General features: G+C 45.8%; 1 protein-coding gene across 2 annotated transcripts in view; it reads left to right on the forward strand.

Annotated features, from left to right (window-relative positions):
* DIS3L (DIS3 like exosome 3'-5' exoribonuclease) overlaps positions 1-24,976 on the forward strand; it is an 88,777-nt gene that overhangs the window by 53,977 nt on the left and 9,824 nt on the right. For both annotated transcript variants that reach the window (XM_069766392.1, XM_069766391.1), the window contains 5 exons: positions 1,006-1,098; positions 2,115-2,642; positions 2,857-3,011; positions 5,027-5,193; positions 5,305-5,450. In XM_069766392.1, coding sequence (XP_069622493.1) covers positions 1,006-1,098; positions 2,115-2,642; positions 2,857-3,011; positions 5,027-5,193; positions 5,305-5,450 — 1,089 coding nt within the window. The remainder of the gene's footprint in view (positions 1-1,005; positions 1,099-2,114; positions 2,643-2,856; positions 3,012-5,026; positions 5,194-5,304; positions 5,451-24,976) is intronic.

Raw genomic sequence — 24,976 nt, forward strand, 5'->3', positions numbered from 1 at the left:
GGATAAAATGAAATGCTATTAGAACCCGTGTTCTCTAGCAGTTCCATTTTAGTCTGATTACTATAAGCTGATATTTAATACTATAACCTTGAAGCAACAATCTGTTTTGTAATTGTGAGCGGGTAGTACCAGCTCTCTCTAAGCACCCCACAGGTGCCCAACCTCCAGGACCACTCTACAATAATATTACCACAAAAACACGGAGCAAAGATGTCCACTTAAACATATTTGTATAAAAATCTTCAAAATGTTTATTAATATATAATTCTATAAAAATCACATTACAGTATCAATACAGATTACAAAAATATCAATATGTGTGCTGTCTGCACAGCCATATAGCAGGAGACGATAAAGGGAAGATGTGATGATAGCCAAGTAGGAGGAGGAATGCTATAAATCATCCTTATAGTAGCAGCATGAGTTCATAATAAAGAGTACTATGCGTGGCCACATATCTTTCTATATATAGTGTTATATCAGGCAATATGCTCCTCCGGCCACCCCCGCATGTAATCACACAGATGCGTACAGGTCATGCTTACCCATGAATAGTCGAGGAATGCACCCCCTCCTCGCTTGCCCCCCCCCCAACCAGGGTATAAGCTGATCATGCCTGCTCACATGGGGCTTAACAGGGTGAACAACCCCTTTAAAATATTGGCTGTCCATGCTTTCCAGATGTGCACCTCTCTAATCCAATTAAAAAGAGGCAAACTAGATGGATACATTGCTAAAACAGTGGTGGAGGGTGATGAGTCTGGGATTTCTAAGAATGCTCTCCATAAAGAAGTCACAGACAGCAGAGTTCACTTTATAAAATTGAAAAAGGGCTACCAGAATACATGGTTGGCAGCCATTGATGATGAGGGCATCCGGCATGTTGACCTTGCTGGAGTCTCGCCTGACTTGCATGTAAGCGATCATTTTTTCCTTTTACTCTGTATATATAACACTCCGTATTCACCATCACTCCTGTATCCTTTTCTGTCCACATTTCCGCAGGGCTACCACTTACTACCTTGCTGATCGACGCTTTGACATGCTGCCTCATATTCTCAGTGCGGACCTGTGCTCCTTACTTGGGGGAGTTGACCGGTAAGTAATCGTATTACTCCCCACAAGTACTACTACTACTTGGATGTGTGGGAGAGAGTGATGGATTCTCCAGTTACTTTGTCTGTTGTGCTGTTGTATTGCTTTATTCAGATTTTTTTTTTTCTGAAGTTCACTAACATTTTCCTACTAACCTCATGAAATTGTAGCTGCTTTCCAACCAAGAAAAAAAAAAATCCATCTACAATAAATAAGAAATAATAATAATTAAAAAAATACATAATTAACCTATTGTGGTTGGACTCTCTGCAAAGCATAAAATATGAGCACAAATATTCTCATTGTTCAAATAGGTTGGAAATAGATATTTTGGTAGAATGGAGTAATTACAGTCACAAATTCTTGTCTACAGTCATTCTATCCAAATTACCTAAATGACTGTAGCAAGCTATAAACCCGGGCTTTGCCTTTTCCAGTTTACATTTATGGTTATGGTAATGGAGCAGTCATTTTACATATTTTGGTATAATGCAGGACAAAACGTGTTTCCTGCCAATATCCACAGCATCACCTAGAGGCAGAAATGTGAACTGTGACCTGCATAAAATCGCAAGATCGCCATGTGTTTCATTCTGTGTATTGCCACAGCTTTCTTAATTGCCATTAAATGTTATGATAGCTTAACCTAAACCTATTCAGATGTTGCTAACAAAAAAAAAGTACTTGTGGAGTGTCTTTTGCAACCGCTGCATGTCCATTCTGTCACAGACACGCTATGGATGTTCTTCATTGACTTCATTTAAGAAACTGGTTTGCAATAAAAATCCGCAGTTGAAGTTTGTGGATTTCATTACTGATTTTCGGCCAAAATGGTGTGGAAATTTTAAACCCAGGCTTGTGCTGTTTCAGCCAGCAAACAATACATTAATTGCATGGGCTGAACTATTGATGTCTGTTTATTAGACCAGAAAAGAATATTTCATGTGTTTCTCATGCTTTAATTTTCCTCCCGTTAGTCTACATTTGTGCATGTGAAATATCCATGTGCTTCCCTCCAGGTATGCAGTGAGTGTAATGTGGGAGTTGGACAGTGCAACGTATGAGATCGGCAGAGTGTGGTATGGACGGACCATCATTCGATCGTCCTACAAGCTAAGTTATGAGGTGGCTCAGCAGCTGCTGGACGGCAATCTCGAGCCACTTGGCACTGAGCCTGAGCTGAAGTCACTTTCACAGGACTCTATTCAACTGGATCGTCTGCTCTGGGCAATACGTAAACTGACTGAGGTCGCTCAAGCCGTCAGGTCTAGGAGAGATATGCATGGCGCCCTGGAGTTGGAAGGAGTGGAAGTACGGGTGCAATTGGGGGAGGAACACAGCATTGATGACCTGGTTCCCAAGCAGCCATTGCAGGTTCATGAGACTATTGCAGAATGCATGATTCTAGCAAATCACTGGGTGGCCAAAAAGATTTGGGAAAGCTACCCTCAGCAAGCATTGCTCCGACTGCACCCACCTCCACGACAGGAGTTTTTTAAGGAGCTGAAGGAGAGTGCTCAGGCCAAAGGGTTTTTAATTGATACCCGGTGAGTTCAATACTTATATATAACGTTAGCAGTGACCTTTGTCAGCACCGTGCTCTGGGGTCACCTCCTCTAGATTTTCCATTTGACCACCCTGCACACATGGAGTAGGGTCAGGTCATACTGACTTGTAGAAAGTTAGATTTTTCCTTTTATCTGCTGTTGTCACCAGTGCATCCTATGTGTGAAATTACACCTATTGTATTCACTTTTCAAGCACCAACAAGACTTTGGCTGATTCTTTGGATAAAGCAAACGATCCGTCTGACCCTTTGGTGAACCGGTTATTGCGAGCGATGGCGACACAGGCCATGTCCAATGCTCAGTATTTCTCTACGGGCTCGTACACGGAGGATCTTTTCTATCACTATGGTGAGTGTTGCGTGAGCCCCACATGGCAGAAGCTGTACACGTCTTATTGTTTCTAATTCATAGGATGTAAAAGAGCGCAGCACATCTGCGGGCTACTGAGCTGATCATCCCCTGCTTGTTCAGTCTCTAGAGAACCAGTGACGTGCTTTCTGAGAAATGTAGTCTTTGTATTACACCCTGTACAGTATTACAATGAACTTACCATGTTACCTCTTCTGTAGGTTATATGTGAAATGCAAAATGATTATAAAGCAAAAATATATTGTTCTCTTTTTATAAGTGATGATAAATGGTAATTCTCTGAAATGTGTCCTGCCAGTCTGACATGGAGGGCATCAGGAAGAGATGAACTCTGATTTCTCTGTATATTTCAGGACCTTGCCAAAAGATATGCATGCTAAAACATAGTGAGTCTGCTTCCCCCCCATTAATTCTTGACTTGGACCTAAATTACTTTAAGTACCAGACAGTTTTCTTTCTTTTTTTTGCCAATCCACATTTCTGCAGTCTTAAAGAGTTTTTCCCCTCATGGAAAGTTATTGCCTATCCATGCTTACTGTAACTGAGGCATCCATAGAAGAACAGTTGCAGGAGAAAATAACCCTTTATGGTGACCCAATTGACTGGCAAAGCCGATCTTGGCCTGCTAGAACCTGGCAGCCCTGCTGTGCCTGGCAGACACATTATGTGAATGCTGGGTCAATGGAAATATCGGCATGGAGTTCTCATTTAGCCTGCAAAGTAGTGGACATAAAAGATCAGCTTCTTATGCTAGATTGCAAAATCTTTTATCTCGCGCCATAAAATTCACCATGCTGTAGGATTAAGTTCCATGACCAGGCACCGCAAATTTGCTGTAATTGATCGACATCAGGTTAATATTTAGATTTATTGTACATTTAGAAATATAGCTGTAAAATCGTGGCAAATGTGTATTGAATAATAAACTGTTGGCTTTTATTAATTACTACATAAACTGGAAATCTAAATGACTGAAAGAGCTGGAAACATTTAATCCCTTCCAGACATGTGATGAACACAACGGATATGGGCAGCAAGGTGGCTCAGTGGTTAGCACTGCAGCCTTGCAGCGCTGGAGTCCTGGGTTCAAGTCCCACCAAGGACATCATCTGCTAGGAGTTTGTATGTTCTCTTCGTGTTTGCCTGGGTTTCCTCCGGGTACTCCGGTTTCCTCCCACATTCCAAAGACATACTGATAGGGAATTTAGATTGTGGGCCCCATTGGCGACAGCGATGATAATGTGTGCAAACTGTAAAGCGCTGCAGAATATGTTAGCGCTATATAAAAATAAAGATTATTATTATTATATGGGTTCATGTAGCAGGCTTAGAAGCTGAGTCCGCCTTATGTCGGGCAGATGCCGACTGTGTTATACAACTGCAGTGACAACTTAGCTCTGATTCCTACTGTGTAATTTCTGACAGTGACATTTAAATGGCCTGATTGCCAGGTGTGGTCGTTCCAGCGCCCATTGAACATTGGACTCATTAATGCCTTTGTGCACCGTGACCTAACATCTCAGTCAGGGTGCTCATGGAGTGAGTTCAGAAACTGAGCCTGCACTATGATACACAGATACCAGCAGTCATACATACCCAGCATCTGACGGTAACCGTATTGATCCAGGCTAGTGCAATAATAATGCAACACCTGTTTTGCGTGCTTGCAGTGGGGTGGAAATGGGTTATCGGGGCTGCCAGGGCCCGCTAAAGGCACCTATTGCCACCATTTTGGCATAATTTCACCCAACTTGGAGTTCTTTTTACCCAGTACGTGATTTGGTAAAATGAATGGTCTCATACAAAACTATTACTCCTCTCACAAAGAACAAGTCTTCCGATAGATATATCGAAGGAAAAAATAAAGAAGATATGTCTCTTGGAAGAATGGGAGGAAAAAACAAAAAATAAGCTGGTCCTGAAGTAGTTAAAGTAGGATCGTCTATGACTTGTGATGTTTGGAGTTTTTACCTTTTTTTGTGTCACTTTTTCAGGATTGGCCCTTGACAAATACACGCACTTCACGTCCCCAATCCGTCGATATGCTGATATAATAGTGCATAAACTTCTCCTGGCTGCTATTAACGATGGCCCACGAGAACCTCTTCTTGGTAATAAAGACTTGGAGGAGCTGTGCCGTCATATCAACAGTCGCAACCGGGTAAGAAACACAGTGCACCTAGTTTAGCCGCTGTTCAAAATAATTCATCCAAGCTATTGTCTGCCTAACCAAAAAGCAGCAGCTGACCTCATCAGTCTTGTTACGTTACAGGCTGCCCAGCATTGCCAGAAACAGTCTACAGAACTCTTCCAGTGCATGTTCTTCAGAGACAAAGACCCAGAGAGTGACCAGCGCTGCATTTGTGATGCCATAATATACTCCATCCGCACCAACGGAGTCTTACTGTTTATACCCAGGTAAATGTCTTGAGAGGGAAACATCAAGAGATAAAAGGGCACCACAATATAAGCCTTTCTCAAATATTAATTAAAAGATATTCTCAGTAATTTAGTAATAAAACCTCTGGCCCTTTAAGAGAATCAGCTTCAGATCAACTGAAGTTGGAATATTGGATGTATCACAGTTAAGTGAGACTTCCTACACAATGGAATAACCCAAAGGCAGGGAGAGACCATACGTAATACTGATTTCTCCTTCTCATTGGGGGGACAGTGATTTTTAACCTAAAACCTGGATCAGTCAGGTCTCTATGTATCCCCATGATATATCAATTTTTGGGCGTATTTTCATTCCTCCTGGTTACCATTCTCCTTGTCAGTGGCGTTTGTCTCTACATAGTATGATGCTGTCCGGTAGTGTGGAAGCAGAGACCCCTATTGGGAATGGATATTTATGGAACTCCTAAAACAAGATGTATTTGAATGAAAGGCAGATTTGTCATCTTGTCATTTTGGATTTTGTTAACCCCTTTCTGACATTTGTCATAATATGTCCCTGTGACCTGGGCCTATCTGATCAGGGACATTGTCATGATCCCAATGGCAGGGGATCACAAAAGGACAAGCACAAAAAAACAGAACAAGCTCTAGGGTGATGGAAACTGAGCTGACCGCGATCCTGAACCTAATTCACAACACTAGCAGTAGCCGGGGAACGTGCCTACGATGATTCTAGACGTCTCGCGCCAGCCGAAGGACTAGCTTCCCCTATTAGAAGAAACAAAGACCTCTCTTGCCTCCAGAGAAACACCCCACAGAAATAGCAGCCCCCCACATGTAATGACGGTGAAATGAGAGGAAAGCACATACGTAGTAATGAAAACAGATTCAGCAAAATGAGGCCCGCTAAAACTAGATAGCAGAGGATACAAAAGTGAACTGCGCGGTCAGCGAAAAACCCTACAAAAAACCATCCTGAAATTACTTGAACTCATGTGCCAACTCATGGAACATGAGGAGTAATATCAGCCCACTAGAGCAACCAGCAACAAGGAATCACATAACTGCAAGCTGGACTAAAACAAAAACAAAGCAAAACGTGGAACAGGAAAATCAAAAACTTAGCTTGTCCTGATGATCACAGAAGCGGAAAGCAGAGGTAACAAGACACACTGATTACATTGATCGCCGGCGAGGAAATGACAAGAAAGCCAGGTTAAATAGGAAACTCCCATATCCTGATAGAACAGGTGGACACCAGAGACCGCAGAGAACACAAGTCACCCAGTACCATCTGTAACCACCAGAGGGAGCCCAAAAACAGAATCCACAACAGTACCCCCCCCTTGAGGAGGGGTCACCGAACTCTCACGAGAACCACCAGGGCGACAAGGATGAGCCCTATGAAATGCACGGACCAAATCAGCAGCATGAACATCAGAGGCAACCACCCAAGAATTATCCTCCTGACCATAACCCTTCCACTTGACCAAATACTGAAGTTTCCGTCTGGAAACACGAGAATCCAAGATCTTCTCCACAATATACTCCAATTCTCCCTCCACCAGCACCGGAGCAGGAGGCTCAAGTGAAGGAACAACAGGTACCTCATACCTCCGCAACAACGACCGATGGAACACATTATGAATAGCAAACGATGCCGGGAGATCCAAACGAAACGACACAGGGTTAAGAATTTCCAAGAACCTATAGGGACCGATGAACCGAGGCTTGAACTTAGGAGAAGAGACCTTCATAGGAACAAAACGAGAAGACAACCACACCAAGTCCCCAACACGAAGTCGAGGACCCACGCGGCGACGGCGATTAGCAAACTGCTGAGCCCTCTCCTGGGACAACTTCAAATTGTCCACCACATGACTCCAAATCTGATGTAACCTATCCACCACCATGTCCACTCCAGGACAATCAGAAGGCTCCACCTGACCAGAGGAAAAACGAGGATGAAACCCCGAATTACAAAAGAAAGGAGAAACCAAGGTAGCAGAACTAGCCCGATTATTAAGGGCAAATTCGGCAAGCGGCAAAAAGGTAACCCAGTCATCTTGATCAGCAGAAACAAAACACCTTAAATAAGTTTCCAAGGTCTGATTAGTTCGTTCCGTCTGGCCATTCGTCTGAGGATGGAATGCAGACGAAAAGGACAAATCAATGCCCATCTTAGCACAGAACGTCCGCCAAAATCTAGACACAAACTGGGATCCCCTGTCAGAAACAATGTTCTCCGGAATGCCATGCAAACGGACCACGTTCTGAAAAAACAGAGGGACCAACTCAGAGGAGGAAGGTAACTTAGGCAAGGGTACCAGATGAACCATCTTAGAAAAGCGGTCACACACAACCCAGATGACGGACATTTTTTGAGAGACAGGGAGATCCGAAATAAAGTCCATGGAAATGTGCGTCCAAGGCCTCTTCGGGATAGGCAAAGGTGACAACAATCCACTGGCCCGAGAACAGCAAGGCTTAGCCCGAGCGCAAACTTCACAAGACTGCACAAAAGAACGCACATCCCTCGACAAGGAAGGCCACCAAAAAGACCTGGCCACCAAGTCTCTAGTACCAAATATTCCAGGATGACCTGCCAACGCAGAAGAATGGACCTCAGAGATGACTCTACTGGTCCAATTATCCGGAACAAACAGTCTTTCAGGCGGACAACGATCAGGTTTATCTGCCTGAAACTCCTGCAAAGCACGTCGCAAGTCTGGGAAGACAGCCGACAAAATCACCCCATCCCTAAGGATACCAGTGGGCTCAGAATTTCCAGGGGAATCAGGCACAAAACTCCTAGAAAGAGCATCCGCCTTCACATTCTTTGAACCTGGCAGGTATGAAACCACAAAATCGAAACGGGAGAAAAACAGCGACCAACGAGCCTGTCTAGGATTCAGACGCTTGGCAGACTCAAGGTAAATCAGATTTTTGTGATCAGTCAAGACCACCACACGATGTCTAGCACCCTCAAGCCAATGACGCCACTCCTCAAATGCCCACTTCATGGCCAAAAGCTCCCGATTACCAACATCATAATTCCGCTCAGTGGGCGAAAACTTTCTAGAAAAGAACGCACATGGCTTCATCACTGAGCAATCGGAGCTTCTCTGTGACAAAACCGCCCCCGCTCCAATCTCAGAAGCATCAACCTCAACCTGAAAAGGAAGCAAAACATCTGGCTGACGCAACACAGGAGCAGAAGAAAACCGGCGCTTAAGTTCCTGAAAGGCCTCCACAGCCGCAGGAAACCAATCAGCAACATCAGCACCCTTCTTAGTCAGATCCGTCAAAGGCTTAACAACACTAGAAAAATTAGTTATGAAACGACGATAAAAATTAGCAAAGCCCAAGAACTTCTGTAGACTCTTAAGAGATGTAGGCTGCGTGTTCTGTCCCCACATGAGGCGAATGAAGGTGTCGCAGACTAATAAGAGTTGTGAGAGAGATAATCGTACCTTCGCATTTCCTTGATATGAGGCAGACAGGACCAATGCTGCTCAGCGTCCAGAGAGATGATGCACTCCAGGGATTGTGTAATCCAGACTTGTTTATTTTGTAGATCTGGACATACAGCGTATAACTGGTAATACAGAACTTCTCCAGAAATGCAGAGTAGACAGGGTACAGTAAGGTGTAGCACCAAATGTGTCTGCAAGTGTGAGCAGCATGAGAGAGTGGTCGAAAGACTGATGCCTTCCTAAGCCCAGTTCAAAAGCAAGTCCTCTCACAACAGAAAGTAAACTGGAAATGGCTGCCAGAGGAAGAGAAGATTTGACCCCTGAACCGGATGTAAGACATGCCCACAAGAAATACATGAAAAACAAGCTGCCATACAGAAAAAGGCCATTGGGTGGCAGCAGAGTAAAATATAACAACATACATGGAAACTGAGGAATATACATGGAACAGCACACTCCCCGTCTGAAATTCCGAAAGGGATTTCACTATATTAATGTCCGTGAAATAAAGTCCAACAACCTAGAAAATGAAACCAAACATGCATGTAATGCAATAATAACTTTAAACAAGACATTAAGTCAGTTCCTGAGATAATCCAATGGAAAACCCATCTTCGGATCAGAGAAGCCGCACTAGGCCAAACTATCTCTGACCCACTGTAATCCAATGGACAAATAGTAGTGCAGTGTTCTGTTCATAGTTTATCCTACCGGAATGTCCTCGATAGTGAGTATTTTTTGGCAGACATGCCAACCATGACAGTCTTTGTCTCCATGTGGCTTGTGATAAGATCTCGCAATGTGGACTAACCTTGCAATAGTCTTAATGAGTTTCATCCAATTGGAGAAGCGTTTGAAGCGCTGACAACCGAGGGTGGAGGTTGGTTTTGCATTCGTGGCCAGAGCACTGACCTCGGAGCGGACTTCTGGATCATCGTCCGGATCCTGGATGCTGAAGAATTCCTGAACACATTCACTTCCCTTCTGTTCCAGCAGAAACTTTGGACCTGAAAGCCAAGAAGAGTTAGCAAAGGAATTTATAGACATAGGTCTAGTGGCATGGTCGGCTGGATTAAGTTCAGATGGGATATAGTGCCACTGTTCAGGTTTGGAAGACCTTCTTATTCTCTCAATGCGGTTACTGACGTACACGTAGAAGCGCCTTGTTTGGTTGTAGATGTAACCTAAGACAACTTTACTGTCACTGTAGTATTGTACGTCATCTATGTGAGTGTCCAGCTCATGCTGAATAAAGTCTGCGAGTTCTACTGCAAGCACAGTCCCACAGAGTTCCAGCCTGGGAATAGTGTGGTCAGGCTTGGGAGCCAACTTAGCTTTGCCGAAAACGAACCCAACATGATCTTGATTGTCAGATCCCATTACCTTCAGGTAGACAACAGCTGCAATGGCCTCCGTGGATGCATCCGAGAACACATGGAGTTCCGTCCTAGTGCTAGCAGCAAGTGAGATTCCAGCGTAGCATCTCGTTATATGGATTTTATCCAAGGCACACAAAGACTGCTTCCAGGTTTCCCATTTTGGTTCCTTATCAGGAGGTAGAGGGGTATCCCAGTCCTTGACAGTTTCGGACAGCTGTCTCAGAAGGGATTTACCTTGTATGGTAATTGGTGCTACGAATCCCAGTGGGTCATACAGGCTATTTACCACTGACAGGACACCACGTTTAGTGAATGGTTTGTCTGCACAGTTGATTTGGAATCCGAAGGTGTCGGCTGACAGGTTCCACCTCAGGCCTAAGCTTCTCTGCACAGGCGGACGGTCTGGTCCCAGGTCTATGTCCTTGAATCCAGGTGCGTGGTCGCTTGACTCAAAGGCTCTCATGACAGCCGGGCTGTTTGAAGCAATTTTGTGCAGTCTAAGCTTAGCTCGGTACAGCATATGTTGGGTCCTTTTGAGTAGGTCGATTGCAGCTTCTTCTGTAGGTAGAGATTTTAGTCCATCATCTACGTAGAAGTCTTTCTCTACAAAGTCTCTGGCGTCTGTTCCATACTCGGACTCTCCTTCTTGTGCGGTTCTCCGCAGGCCATATGTTGCCACAGCGGGTGAAGGGCTGTTCCCGAATACGTGCACCCGCATGCGATACTCCACCATCTCTTTGCTGGGGTCATTGTCCTTGTACCACAGGAACCTGAGGAAATTCCTGTGGTCCTCTCGGACTATGAAACAGTGGAACATCTGTTCAATGTCGGCGGTGATGGCAATGGGCTCTTTCCTGAACCTCATCAACACTCCTACTAAGTTGTTTGTCAGATTAGGACCTGTGAGGAGGACATCATTGAGAGATACGCCTTGATGTTTGGCGCTTGAATCAAAGACAACTCTAATTTGTTTAGGTTTCTTCGGGTGATATACTCCAAATGAGGGTAGGTACCAGCACTCCTCATTTTCCTTTAAGGGAGACGCTGGCTCCGCATGGTTGTTATGGAATATTTTGCCCATAAAGGTGACAATGTGTTCTTTCATCTCCGGTTTATTGCTTAGCGTGCGCTGGAGAGAGTTAAATCTGGACAAGGCTTGTTCACGATTGTTCGGGAGCCTTACCCTGGTAGCTCGGAAGGGTAAGGGGAAAACCCAGTGATTGGTTTCGTCCTTAAGGAACTCATTGTCCATTATCCTGACAAATTCCTTGTCTTCCATAGATGGGGCTACTTTGTTGTCATCCTTAGTGGTATGAAACACCAATTTTCCCAAGTCGTCTGCATAGGGAGAAGGGATAACATCAGGCAGCTCTACGGAATCTGGAAGCTTTTCCTTCACCTCATAGTGATGAGGACATGGTTTGCAGAAGGTAGTGCGCCCGTCTCGGCGTACGTACGTCTTAAAGGAGTGGACTCCTGTTTGGTCCAAGCATACATTTCCTATGACTACCCACCCCAAGTCAAGTTTCTGGGCGTAGGGGGCGTAGTCAGGACCATTACACTGTTGGCGGACCTTATGTATCCTCAAATTGTCTCTGCCGAGCAGAAGTAGGATTTCAGCATCTGTGTCCAAAGGTGGGATAACGCTGGCTAGGTGCCTTAAGTGTGGTTGGTGGAAAGCAGCTTCCGGGGTAGGGATCTCATCCCTTTGGTCTGGTATTTGATCGCATTCAATTAGCGTAGGTAGGGGTATTTCTACGTCTTCATTGACAGGAGAAGCGATGAAACCTTGTGCTCTTCTGCCGCTAGTCTCTATGCGCCCCGAGCAAGTATTCAGAGTGTAGGGCGTTGCTGGTCCCTTGATTCTAAAGGCTTCAAAGAACTTAGGTCCAGCTAGGGATCGATTGCTCTGATCGTCAATGATGGCATACATTTTTAAAGCCTTCTCTGGTTGCCCTTCTGGATAGACTCTGATTAGGCATATCCTGGCACAGCATTTAGCACTTTCATTCTCCCCACATACCTCTGAGCATGAGCAGGACACAGCTGTGGTGGACTTGGCGTGATTCTGTGGCTCCCCGCCATGGTTTGTAGCGGGACCAGAGGTAACTGCGACTGCTGGATCGCTGGTGGCTGAGCCTGGGTGCAAGGCTGATGGGTGTCTGTCGCTATGACACTCTTCACACTTAATGGCAGATTTACAGTCCTTGGCCATGTGTTCTGATGAAGCGCAGCACTTGAAACATACCCCAAGTTCGTTGAGGATTTTCTTGCGCTCCTGCATGGTTTTGGACCTGAAGCCTCTACATTTGTTCAGTGAGTGTGGTTTTTTGTGAATGGGACACTCACGATTGAAAGACTTATCCCTCGACGGAATAGTGTACTGCTTGTCGGCAGGTACTGCAGGTGATGGCAGGTTAGTCTTTCTGACGCTTACACTGTTCCTTGAGTCCTTGCGTCTATGTGCGACGCTTTCATACCTTGATGAAGGTGTTGCTGGAGCTGCAGTGTTAGACTCCAGGAAGTCGAGGCTAGGGTCGTTCCTCATTTGGGCTTGTTCGTCAATGAACTTGCAGAACTGAATGAACGGAGGAAAGGTGACGTCATGTGACCTTTTATACCTGGAGACGCACACTGCCCACTTCTCTCGCAGACTGTGTGGCAGCTTTGAGATGATCGGGTTCACCCCGTGGGCAGTGTCCAGGTAGCACAGTCCAGACAGACGAGGGTCTCTTTTAGCAAGTTCCAGCTCCATAAGCAGGTCACTTAAATCCAGAAGCTTGTGGGCTTCCTTAAGGTTGATCCTTGGAACGTTCTGCAGTCTCTTGAATAGGGACTTTTCTATGGCTTCAGCGCTGCCGTAGGTTCTTTCAAGTCTCTGCCAGGCCGCAGCGAGACCTGCTTCAGCTTGCCCCACATAGACGGTCCTAAGACTCTTGATACGGTTTGTGGATTCAGGACCCAACCATTTTACCATGAGGTCGAGCTCCTGCTCCGCGGATAGGTTGAGATCAGCAATGGCGGCCTTGAAGGTTGCTTTCCAGGCTCTGTAGTTCTCTGCACGGTCGTCGAATTTTGAGAGGCTAGTGCTGATTAGCTCCCTGCTCACCATGAACCTGGCAAACTCGGACATGTCTGATCCTTCACTCCTTGTTACCATATTAGCTTGTGGTGCCCCTCGGGCGTATAAGCTGTGTGGCGTGGAAGGGTGAATTGTTCCCGGGTAGAATGATGTCGCTGCAGGGTTGAGCTGTGGTTTAACCTCTAGAGATTCCGATGACTGCTGCTTGAACTGTGGAGGCGGGCTGGAGTGTGCCTTGTGGTCGTCTTGCGATGATGATTGCTCCTGAGGGGGTACATCACGGCGTTGGTCTTGGGTCTCTGTAGGGGCTGTGGGCAATACTGGCACCATAGGTTGGGCTGACTTGGACGTTTCCGCAATGTTGGGTTGAACGTCACTGGAGAAGGTGTGCGCTGCAGGTATCTGTTTCTGCACGTAGTCTCTGGTACGAACAGCTGGGTCGTCTTCTTCCTGTGGTGGCAGGCAAATTGGGTCGAGGTTTTGCTTCAATGCTTGCTCGAGTATTTTTACTTCGGCTAATGCAATTTCTTCCTCCATTTCTGTTTGAAGAATCCTTGCTTGAGCCTCTGCTTCTGCTCTCTTCGCTTCTGCTTCTGTTTGAAGAATCTTTGCTCGAGCCTCTGCTTCTGCTCTCTTCGCTTCTGCTTCTGTTTGAAGAATCTTTGCTCGAGCCTCTGCTTCTGCTTTCTTTTCGGTGTATGAACGTCTTAGTTTGGACCGCTCTGCATTTAAACGGGCCTCTAGGATTCTGTCGCTGAGGGCTGAAGTTCTTGAGCAGGATGATTTGTACGACCGAGCAGAGTGTTTAGACGAGGCTGACCTGTGCGATCTAGTTTCTTGCAGATGGGTGATACGAAGCTCCGCTTTATCTTTGGCGTCTTGCACGGCGGCGTCCCTTTCTCGGTCTGTGGAATCTGCCTTGCTTAACTCTGATAGGGCTTCGTCGATTTTAGATTCTTTTAGGAAGGCAGCATACTTTGTGGACAGTCTCTTGTATCTGCCGTGGGCCACGTCTAGCTGTCTTATAGTGTCCTGTAAACCCGCTGCATCATTTTTATGGCGTTGGACGCTTGACATAAGGGAGGCGACTCGTTCCCATAGGTCGTCCAAGTTGTCATTGAACTCATCCCTTGTGGAACAGTAATTCTCGAGGACCTTTAATGTTGGCTTGATGGAACGTACTGGTCGTGCATCTGGGTCTGCTGTGGAAGCGGGCTCTGCTTCCTGGTCTTCATAATGGACAGTATCAGGTTGTATTTGCTCTGTTTCAGCATTGGGGAACTGTGGAAGGTCCTTTTCGGCCATTTTGATTTAAGGTGCGCTGTCCCTTTAAGAAACTGAACCTTTGAATTGGGGGCTGGAAATTGCGGTGCAGCTTAGTTGCGACCCCCTGATAAGATTCCCAAGGTGTTGTTGGAGAATTGTGGGGTTCTGCGGTCCGACGATCTGCAGCAGTGTGGTATAATACACAGAGAGTCTTTATGTACAATGCAGTCTGAGGTGATGCTGCAGGAGATTTCTTAGCAGAGCAGGGCTGGAGTATGTGAGCGGGCACGTGAATAGTGATATAAGGGTGATTCTGGCCGGGCTTCAAGGCAGTCTTTCGACTGTTCTGTCCCCACATGAGGCGAATGAAGGTGTCGCAGACTAATAAGAGTTGTGAGAGAGATAATCGTACCTTCGCATTTCCTCGATATGAGGCAGACAGGACCAATGCTGCTCAGCGTCCAGAGAGATGATGCACTCCAGGGATTGTGTAATCCAGACTTGTTTATTTTGTAGATCTGGACATACAGCGTATAACTGGTAATACAGAACTTCTCCAGAAATGCAGAGTAGACAGGGTACAGTAAGGTGTAGCACCAAATGTGTCTGCAAGTGTGAGCAGCATGAGAGAGTGGTCGAAAGACTGATGCCTTCCTAAGCCCAGTTCAAAAGCACGTCCTCTCACAACAGAAAGTAAACTGGAAATGGCTGCCAGAGGAAGAGAAGATTTGACCCCTGAACCGGATGTAAGACATGCCCACAAGAAATACATGAAAAACAAGCTGCCATACAGAAAAAGGCCATTGGGTGGCAGCAGAGTAAAATATAACAACATACATGGAAACTGAGGAATATACATGGAACAGCACACTGCGTCCAGTCACAAATAGCTTGAACCTTGACGGGATCCATCTCAATAGTAGAAGGGGAAAAAATATACCCCAAAAAAGAAATCTTCTGGACTCCAAAGAGACACTTTGAACCTTTTACAAACAAAGAATTGGCCCGCAGGACCTGAAACACCTTCCTAACCTGCTGAACATGGGACTCCCAGTCATCAGAAAAAAACAAAACATCATCCAAATACACAATCATAAATTTATCCAGATATTCACGGAAAATATCGTGCATAAAGGACTGGAAGACAGAAGGAGCATTAGAAAGTCCAAAAGGCATCACCAAATACTCAAAATGGCCCTCAGGCGTATTAAATGCGGTTTTCCACTCATCACCCTGCTTAATCCGCACAAGATTATACGCACCCCGAAGATCAATCTTAGTGAACCATTTAGCCCCCTTAATGCGAGCGAACAAATCAGTCAACAATGGCAAAGGATACTGATATTTGACCGTAATCTTATTCAAAAGACGGTAATCTATACAAGGCCTCAAGGAACCATCTTTTTTGGCCACGAAAAAAAAACCTGCTCCCAAAGGAGACGAAGATGGACGGATATGTCCCCTTTCCAAGGACTCCTTAACATAATCCCGCATAGCAGTATGCTCTGGCACTGACAGATTGAACAAACGACCTTTAGGAAATTTACTGCCAGGAATCAAATCTATAGCACAATCGCAATCCCTGTGAGGAGGAAGCGAATTGAGCTTAGGCTCCTCAAAAACATCCCGATAATCAGACAAAAATACAGGAACCTCAGAAGGAGTAGATGAAGCGATAGAAATTGGAGGTGCATCATCATGAACCCCCTGACATCCCCAGCTTAACACAGACATCGTTTTCCAGTCCAAGACTGGGTTATGAGTTTGTAACCATGGCAGACCAAGCACTAAGACATCATGTAAATTATACAGTACCAGGAAGCGAATCACCTCCTGATGAACGGGAGTCATACGCATGGTCACGTGTGTCCAGTACTGAGATTTATTCATAGCCAAAGGTGTAGAGTCGATTCCTTTCAAAGGAATAGGGACTTCCAGAGGCTCCAGACTAAACCCACAGCGGTTGGCAAATGACCAATCCATAAGACTCAGGGCAGCGCCTGAATCCACATAGGCATCGACGGAAATGGCTGATAATGAACAAATCAGAGTCACAGACAGAATGAACTTAGACTGTAAAGTACTAATGGCAACAGACTTATCAACCTTTTTTGTGCGTTTAGAGCATGCTGATATAACATGAGCTGAATCACCACAATAAAAACACAACCCATTTTTCCGCCTATAGTTTTGCCGTTCACTTCTGGACTGAATTCTATCACATTGCATTGTCTCAGGTGCCTGTTCAGAAGACACCGCCAAATGGTGCACAGGTTTGCGCTCCCGTAAACGCCGATCAATCTGAATAGCCATAGTCATAGACTCATTCAGACCTGTAGGCGCAGGGAACCCCACCATAACATCTTTAATGGCCTCAGAAAGGCCATCTCTGAATTTTGCAGCCAGAGCGCACTCATTCCACTGAGTAAGCACCGACCATTTCCGAAATTTCTGACAATATATTTCTGCTTCATCTTGCCCCTGAGAGAGAGCCAATAAAGCTTTTTCAGCCTGAATCCCTAGGTTAGGTTCCTCATAGAGCAAACCCAATGCCAGAAAAAACGCATCCACATTGAGCAACGCAGGATCCCCTGGTGCCAATGCAAATGCCCAATTCTGAGGGTCACCCCGCAGGAAAGATATTACAATCTTGACTTGCTGAGCAGGGTCTCCAGAGGAGCGAGATTTCAAAGAAAGAAACAACTTGCAATTGTTCCTAAAATTCAAAAAACTAGATCTATCTCCAGAAAAAAACTCTGGGATAGGAATTCTAGGTTCAGACATAGGAGCATGTACAACAAAATCTTGTATATTTTGAACCTTAGCAGCAAGATTATTCAGGCTGGAAGCCAAACTCTGGACGTCCATGATAAACAGCTGAGGTCAGAGCCATTCAAGGATTAAGAGGAGGTAAGACGCAGCCAGGCTGCAATTAAGGCTAGGCAGCAAACTCTGAGGGAAGGAAAAAAAAAAAAAAAAAAACTTCCTCAGACTACTTTTCCTCCTACTTCAGCCAATACGATTACCACTTTTCGGGCCGGCGATACTGTCATGATCCCAATGGCAGGGGATCACAAAAGGACAAGCACAAAAAAAACAGAACAAGCTCTAGGGTGATGGAAACTGGGCTGACCGCGATCCTGAACCTAATTCACAACACTAGCAGTAGCCGGGGAACGTGCCTACGATGATTCTAGATGTCTCGCGCCAGCCGAAGGACTAGCTTCCCCTATTAGAAGAAACAAAGACCTCTCTTGCCTCCAGAGAAACACCCCACAGAAATAGCAGCCCCCCACATGTAATGACGGTGAAATGAGAGGAAAGCACATACGTAGTAATGAAAACAGATTCAGCAAAATGAGGCCCGCTAAAACTAGATAGCAGAGGATACAAAAGTGAACTGCGCGGTCAGCGAAAAACCCTACAAAAAACCATCCTGAAATTACTTGAACTCATGTGCCAACTCATGGAACATGAGGAGTAATATCAGCCCACTAGAGCAACCAGCAACAAGGAATCACATAACTGCAAGCTGGACTAAAACAAAAACAAAGCAAAACGTGGAACAGGAAAATCAAAAACTTAGCTTGTCCTGATGATCACAGAAGCGGAAAGCAGAGGTAACAAGACACACTGATTACATTGATCGCCAGCGAGGAAATGACAAGAAAGCCAGGTTAAATAGGAAACTCCCATATCCTGATAGAACAGGTGGACACCAGAGACCGCAGAGAACACAAGTCACCCAGTACCATCTGTAACCACCAGAGGGAGCCCAAAAACAGAATCCACAACAGGACATATTACTACTGCATGGCGATCGCCTGCACACATGGGCTGGGAGTTGGCGATCACCGCCGGATGTCAGCTGATTCTGACAGCTGACACCCGGCACTAAGTGCCAGGAGCGGTCACACATTGCTCCTGACACTTTTACCCTCTAAATGATGTGATCAAAAGCGATAGCAGCATTCTGGGAGCTGGCAGAGGGATGACTGCCCCTCTGCCTTTGAATCGGAGATCCCACAGCATGACGTGGGGTCCTGATCGTTGACATGGTGACCCAATGTCGACATCCGGGTCACCAGAGTTAGGAAAGTTGCTTGATCATGTGTAGTGCATGATCAGCTACTTTCTCTGTCAGTGCAGAGGTGACAGTTACTACAGAATGGGGATGCTGCTGCATCCCAATGCTGTACAAGCAATCAGCCTGCAAAAAATGATAGTCCCATATTGGGACAAAGTAAAAAAAAAATAAAAAAAAAGTTTTTCAAAGAATAGTAAAAATATTTATTTCAAAAAATATATAAAAAATAATGAAAAAAATCAAAATATTGTAACTATAAATAATTATTTGTATGACATTTTTTTTATAAACAATAAAAGCTCACATGTTTGGTATTGCTGCGTCCGCAACGAGCTGACCTATAAAACTGTCCCACTAGTTAACCCCTTTAGTGAACACCATAAAATAATAAAATCAAGGCAAAAAAGAGGGATTTTTGGTACTCACCATAAAATCTCTTTCTTGGAGCCTTCATTGGGTGACACAGGTAGCCATGGGTGTATGCTGCTGTCGCAAGGAGGCTGACACTATGCAAATAAAGTAAAATGGCTCCTCCACAGTATACACCCACTCACAGGCAGGAAGTACCTCAGTAAGTGTTAAAGATGTAGAAGAAGCAACCAAAAACTCAACATATGTACCAACCGAACAACAAAGGCTCATAGGCCCAATAATGGTACAAACAATTAGGGAGGGTGCTGTGTCCCCCAATGAAGGCTCCAAGAAAGAGATTTTATGGTGAGTACCAAAAATCTCTCTTTCGTTATCGCTTCATTGGGGGACACAGGTAACCATGGGACATCCCAAAGCAGTCCCTAGGGTGGGAAACAAACGATGGATGGAAAAACTGACTCAGGTCGGCCAGTGTGAAACCGCCGCCTGCAGCACCTTCCTTCCCAGGCCTGCATCAGACGAGGCATGGGTATGAACCCTGTAAAAACTCGCAAAGGAGTGCAAAGATGACCAGGTTGTGGCCTTACAATCTGGAAAGCCAGGGTCTGGTGACGAACAGCTCAGGAGGCCCCACCGCCGAGCAAAGTGAGCTTTCACCCCCGGAGGAGGCTGTTTGTCCTGAACGCGGTATGCCTCCACGGCAGTAGTGAACTTAAAAGCTAGGAGCCCATTGCGACAAATAGTGAACTTAGAAGCTAGGAACCCATTACGACAACCTTCAAAGATGACGAACAAGGCATCAGATTGTTAAAAGGGAGCAGTCCTTGAAAGGTAGACTCGGATAGGTCTGACGGTATCCAGCTTGTGGAGGGACTTCTCCAGGGGATGGACCGGAGAGAGAGACACAGAGAAGGAAGGACAATGTCTTCATTAATAAGAAATGAGAAGACCACCTTAGGTAGGAAAACCTTGTCCTGATATAAAATAAGGAACGGGGAACGGCAGGACAATGCCGCTAACTCATAAAACTCTCCCGATGGACACAATACAACTAAGAGAACAACTTTCCATGACAGGAGAGAAATGTGATGTCTTGAATGGGCTCAACAGGAGCGCGCCAAAGACGAGGTTAAAATCCCATGGATCTATCGGAAGACGATAAGGAGTTGCCAGGTGGGCGACTCCTTGAAGGTTTTTACCTGGGAACGAGAAGCCAGATTTCATTGGTAAAGAGTTAATAGAGGGATAGACCCGAGTAAAGACCCGCTTGTAGAAAACCAAGAATGGAAGGAAGAGCAAAGGACATAGGGACCAAAACCATTGTCTTCACTCCAACAGAAGAATGCCTTTCAGTATCTGTAGTAGATAAGCAAGGATGCTGATTTTCTGGCCCTAATCATGGTCTGAATAACCTGATGGGAAAAACCAGCATCTCTCAGGACTACGGCCTCAACAGCCATGCTGTTAAACTCAGAGAAGATCTGGATGGCCTCGAAGCTTCTAGGGGGCATCCATGAGCCTATTCACCAGGCCCTTTTCGGCCTGTCCGGAGCTATCAGGATTACGGGGATCCCTTCTGTCTTTATCTTTATCACGACTCTCAGATAAAGGGGAGATGCAGAAAAAGATAAGGCAGTTGGAATTGTGACCACAGGATTACTAGATTATCACAAAGGATGGCTAGCGGATCCCGGGACCTGGCTACGAACTGGTGAACCTTGTGGTTTATCCGAGATGCCATAGGTCGACGTCCGGGGTGCCCCATTTCTGCATATCTGGATGAAGAGGGCGGGGCTGTGCGACCACTTGCCCGAAGCGAGACCCTAGTGGCTCAGAAAATCGGCAGCCCGATTTTCTACCCTCGGAATGTGCACGGCTGATATGGCGGAAATGTAACGCTCTGCCCATCGCAAAAACCTTGTTACCTCTATCATAACCTGTTTGCTGCAAGTTCCGCCTTGACGGTTTATGTAAGCCGTGGCGTTGTCCAACTGTATGCGGACCGGCTGGCCCGCGAATAGGGTCTGCCAGTGGTGAAGGGCAAGGAAAATTGCCCTGATCTCCAGGAGATTGATGGGGAGAGCGGCCTCTTGGGTGTTGCAGCGGCCCTGCGCTGTATGACGAAGAAAAACTGCTCCCGAACCGAGGAGACTGGCGACGGTGGTGAAGACCTGCCACTGGAGAGGAAGGAAGGACTTCCCTCTTAGAACTGATAGCATCACCAGGTGAGCGTCTGCCTCACCTTGAGAGGTAGAAACATGGGCCCATCCAGGGAGATGGTCCTCTTGTCCGAAGCCGACCAGAGGGCCAGCTGAAGAGGATAGGTATGGAACTGGGCAAAAGGAACAGCTTCCATGGAGGCAATCCTCTTCCCTAGAACTCTCATGCAGGATCGTAGGGGGAGAGAAACTGGTCGCTTTAGAGTACGGATCCCCTGGCAGAGGGATGAACATTTCTACTTTGGAAGGAAGACACGGCTTTGGGTCATGTCGAACCTTATACCCAAAAACACCAGGTGCTGAGCTGGGGTCAGGGAGGACTTCTGTCTGTTGATAGTCCAGCTGAGATGGACCACAGTGTCCAGAGAAGACTGAAGACTCTGGCTGCAGTCTTGGCAGTGCGGCCCCTTGATCGTAAGATTGTCCAAGTAAGGAATTATGAGATTCCCCTTGGAGCGAAGGGTGTCCATGACCGCAGCCATAACATTCGAGAATAGTCTGGAAGCAGAGGCCAGGTTGAAAGGAAGGGCCATGAACTGATAAAGATCTCCCTGGATCGCAAACCGTAGGAACCTCTGATGCTAAACACAAACAGGAATGTGAAGAAATTTTCCTGATTCCATGGAAGCGATTACCGAACGTAGTGGCTTCGTCTTGAAATGGTGGATCTGAACGTGACAGTTCAATTGTTTGAGGTCCAAAATCGAAGGGAGCGAACAGTCTTTCTTTGGGACTATGAAAAGAATAGAGTTAAACCCCAAAAAACATTCATACCTGGGGACGGGTACAATTACTCCTCCTGTGCGTGGTACGGAAAGACGGCCTGAAGAACCCCTGGGGCCTGCGACGTATGTCTTGGCGGGCGAGACAGAAGGAAACATCTTCCTGGGGAAAAAGAAAAGTTGATTTTGTAGCCGGAAGTCACTATCTCTCTCAAGATTGAGCCATTTCCAATTAAAAGGATGAGACTTGGACCGGGGAAGCGAGGTGCTTTTCCCGCCGGTGGTATCCGAAATTATTTGATCCAGCCTGGACCCAAAAAGTCTAGCGCCTTGGAGAGCAAAGCCAGTGAGGGACTTTTTTGACAGCGGATTCGCCTTACACGCTTTCAGAGAATGTGGCTTATAGCAACAATGTTGCTGGTTGCCCTGGCGGAGCAATCAGCTGTATCAAAGGAAGCAGTCACAAGATATTTACCGGCATAAACAATCTGATCTGCCATCTCATCCGGAGGAACTGCCGCTAGAATACCCTGACGAAACATTCCTGCCCAGGCAGACATGGACTTTGCCACCCAGGTGGAGGCAAGTGTGGGACAGAGGGAGGCACCAGCTGCTTCAAAGTCTGACTTAGCCAAGGACTCAATCTGTCTATCCATAGAATCCTTAAGAGATGCACTGTCCGGTAGACACTGGCAGATCCACAATAGGGGATTCTTCCCGTTTATCAACGAGGTCTGGGCTAAAGGGATAGAGAATGTATAGCTGCTTCTTTCCTGGGAAGCGCTTTTCAGGGTGTTCCCAGTGTTTAGACATAATCGTTACAAATTCACTGTGATTAGGGAAATTCCGGGAAGGACATTTTACACGTTTGAAGGAAATGGAGTGCTCCTGAGCAGGTGCCTCGTCCTCTCTTAGGTTCAGAATTTGGGTAATTGCCAAGTTGAGGCTATCGAGCCTATCCTGCATCCTTAGGGTCTGGTCCGTATCGGACTGAGACTCAGACTGGGAATCCATATCCGACCCAAAAGCTGCCTCCGAGGTGTGGGCTTGGGGTGAGGAATGCATCCAGGAGGATGCGGAGGGACCTGGAGAACTAGAGGAAGACCTGGAAATAGCCCGCTTCCTTTCGTGGGTTAACAGTGAGGCAGGCAGGTAGCTGCCCAGGACAGCGAAAAGGACATACCTGTAAAGGTGAATCCCGAATCCCTCTTCACTGACAAGGACATCATCAGGAGCCCTTGAATGGATGAGGGTCACTGGTAGAAAAGGGTCTTCCTTCCTGCACCGTCTCCGGACGGTGCAGAAGACGGCATCAACCCCTTGCAAGAAGGGGCGAGGCCACCGCTGGTGACCACCGTCTTCCTCTCAGCCCTCTCCGAAGAGAGGGGTGAGGAGGGGAATAGGCAAGGACTGGCCACCGGGAATCGCCATGAAACACTCGTAAGGTTGACGGGATAAAGTCCTGCCTGCGGGTCCGAGAGTGAGCTATGCAGGTGACACCACACTTCTCTCTCTGTCGCATAAGTGTGGGAAAACAGGTTGAGAAATTACACCCTGTTACCCAGAAGATGAAGAAACCTGAAAGACAAAGGGAAAAGATGAATAAAAACAACAGGTGACGTGAAAAGGAAAAGATGGATCTGGGATCAGATCTAGGTCTGCCTCCTACAGACACTAAGCTTTAACTGGGGTATTTTGTGCGTGTCGGTGGGTTTATACTGCGGAGGAGCTATTTTCCTTTTTTTGTATAGTGTCAGCCTCCTTGCAACAACAGCGTACACCCATGGTTACTTGTGTCCTCCAATGAAGCGATAAAGAAACAATGCTTTATCATCATACCCCCGAACAAAAAGTGGAATAAAGCACGATCAAAAAGACAGCTATAAGTAAACGTGGTATCGCTGAAAACATCATCTTGTCCCGCAAAAAAACAAGCCGCCATACAGTTCCATCAATGGAAGAATAAAAAAGTTATAGCTCTCAGAATAAAGCGATGCAAAAATAATTATTTTTTATAAAAAATAGTTTTTGTGTAAAAGCACCAAAACATAAAAAAATATATAAATGAGGAATCGCTGTAATCGTACTGATCCGAAGAATAAAACTACTATATCAATTTTACCACACACGGAACGGCATAAATCACACCCCTCCCCCCACAAAAAAAAAATTCCTGAATTGCTGGTTTTCTTGATAAAAAGCGATAAAAAAAATGTCATGTGCCCAAAAATGGTACCAATAAAAACGTCAAGTTGTCTCACAAAAACAAGTCCTCACATGAATCTGTGGGCCAAAATATGGAAAAATTATAGCTCTCAAAATATGGTGATGCAATAAAAAGCATCTTTTAGGCTGGTTTCACACTTGCGCTGGGCAGAGCTGCGGCGGGCTCCGTAGTTCCTCCGTTAAGCCCCGCTCACTGCTGAAACTCTTCCATTCAGCTCCGCCTATGTCAGCATGCATCCTGCATGCCTATCTTTAACATTGGGTACGCAGGCCATGCGGATGTATGCGGATGCCTCCGCATGCATCGTTTTGACACTGCGCTGACATCAACAAAATGCAACATGTTGCGTTCGACGCACTCTGCAGTGCACCCAAACAGTGGTTTTCTCACTCATATGGGGTATCGGCATGCTCAGGAGAAATTAGACAACACATTTTTAGTCCATTTTTTCCTGTTACCCTTGTCAAAATAAAAAAAAAAATGGATCTGAAGTATAAAAAAATTGTGAAAAAAGTTGCATGTTCACCTCTTTTTTTCCAAATTCCAAAAATTTGTGTGAAGCACCTGAAGGGTTAATAATCTTCTTGAAATGTAGGTTTGAGCACCTTTAGGGGTGGAGGTTTTAGAATGGTGTCACTTCTGGGTATTTTCTATCATATAGACCCCTCAAAGTGACTTCAAATGGTCCCTAAAAAAATGGTTTTGTAAATTTTG

The sequence above is a fragment of the Ranitomeya imitator genome, chromosome 4 (assembly GCF_032444005.1).
Source record: "Ranitomeya imitator isolate aRanImi1 chromosome 4, aRanImi1.pri, whole genome shotgun sequence".
NCBI lineage: Eukaryota > Metazoa > Chordata > Amphibia > Anura > Dendrobatidae > Ranitomeya > Ranitomeya imitator.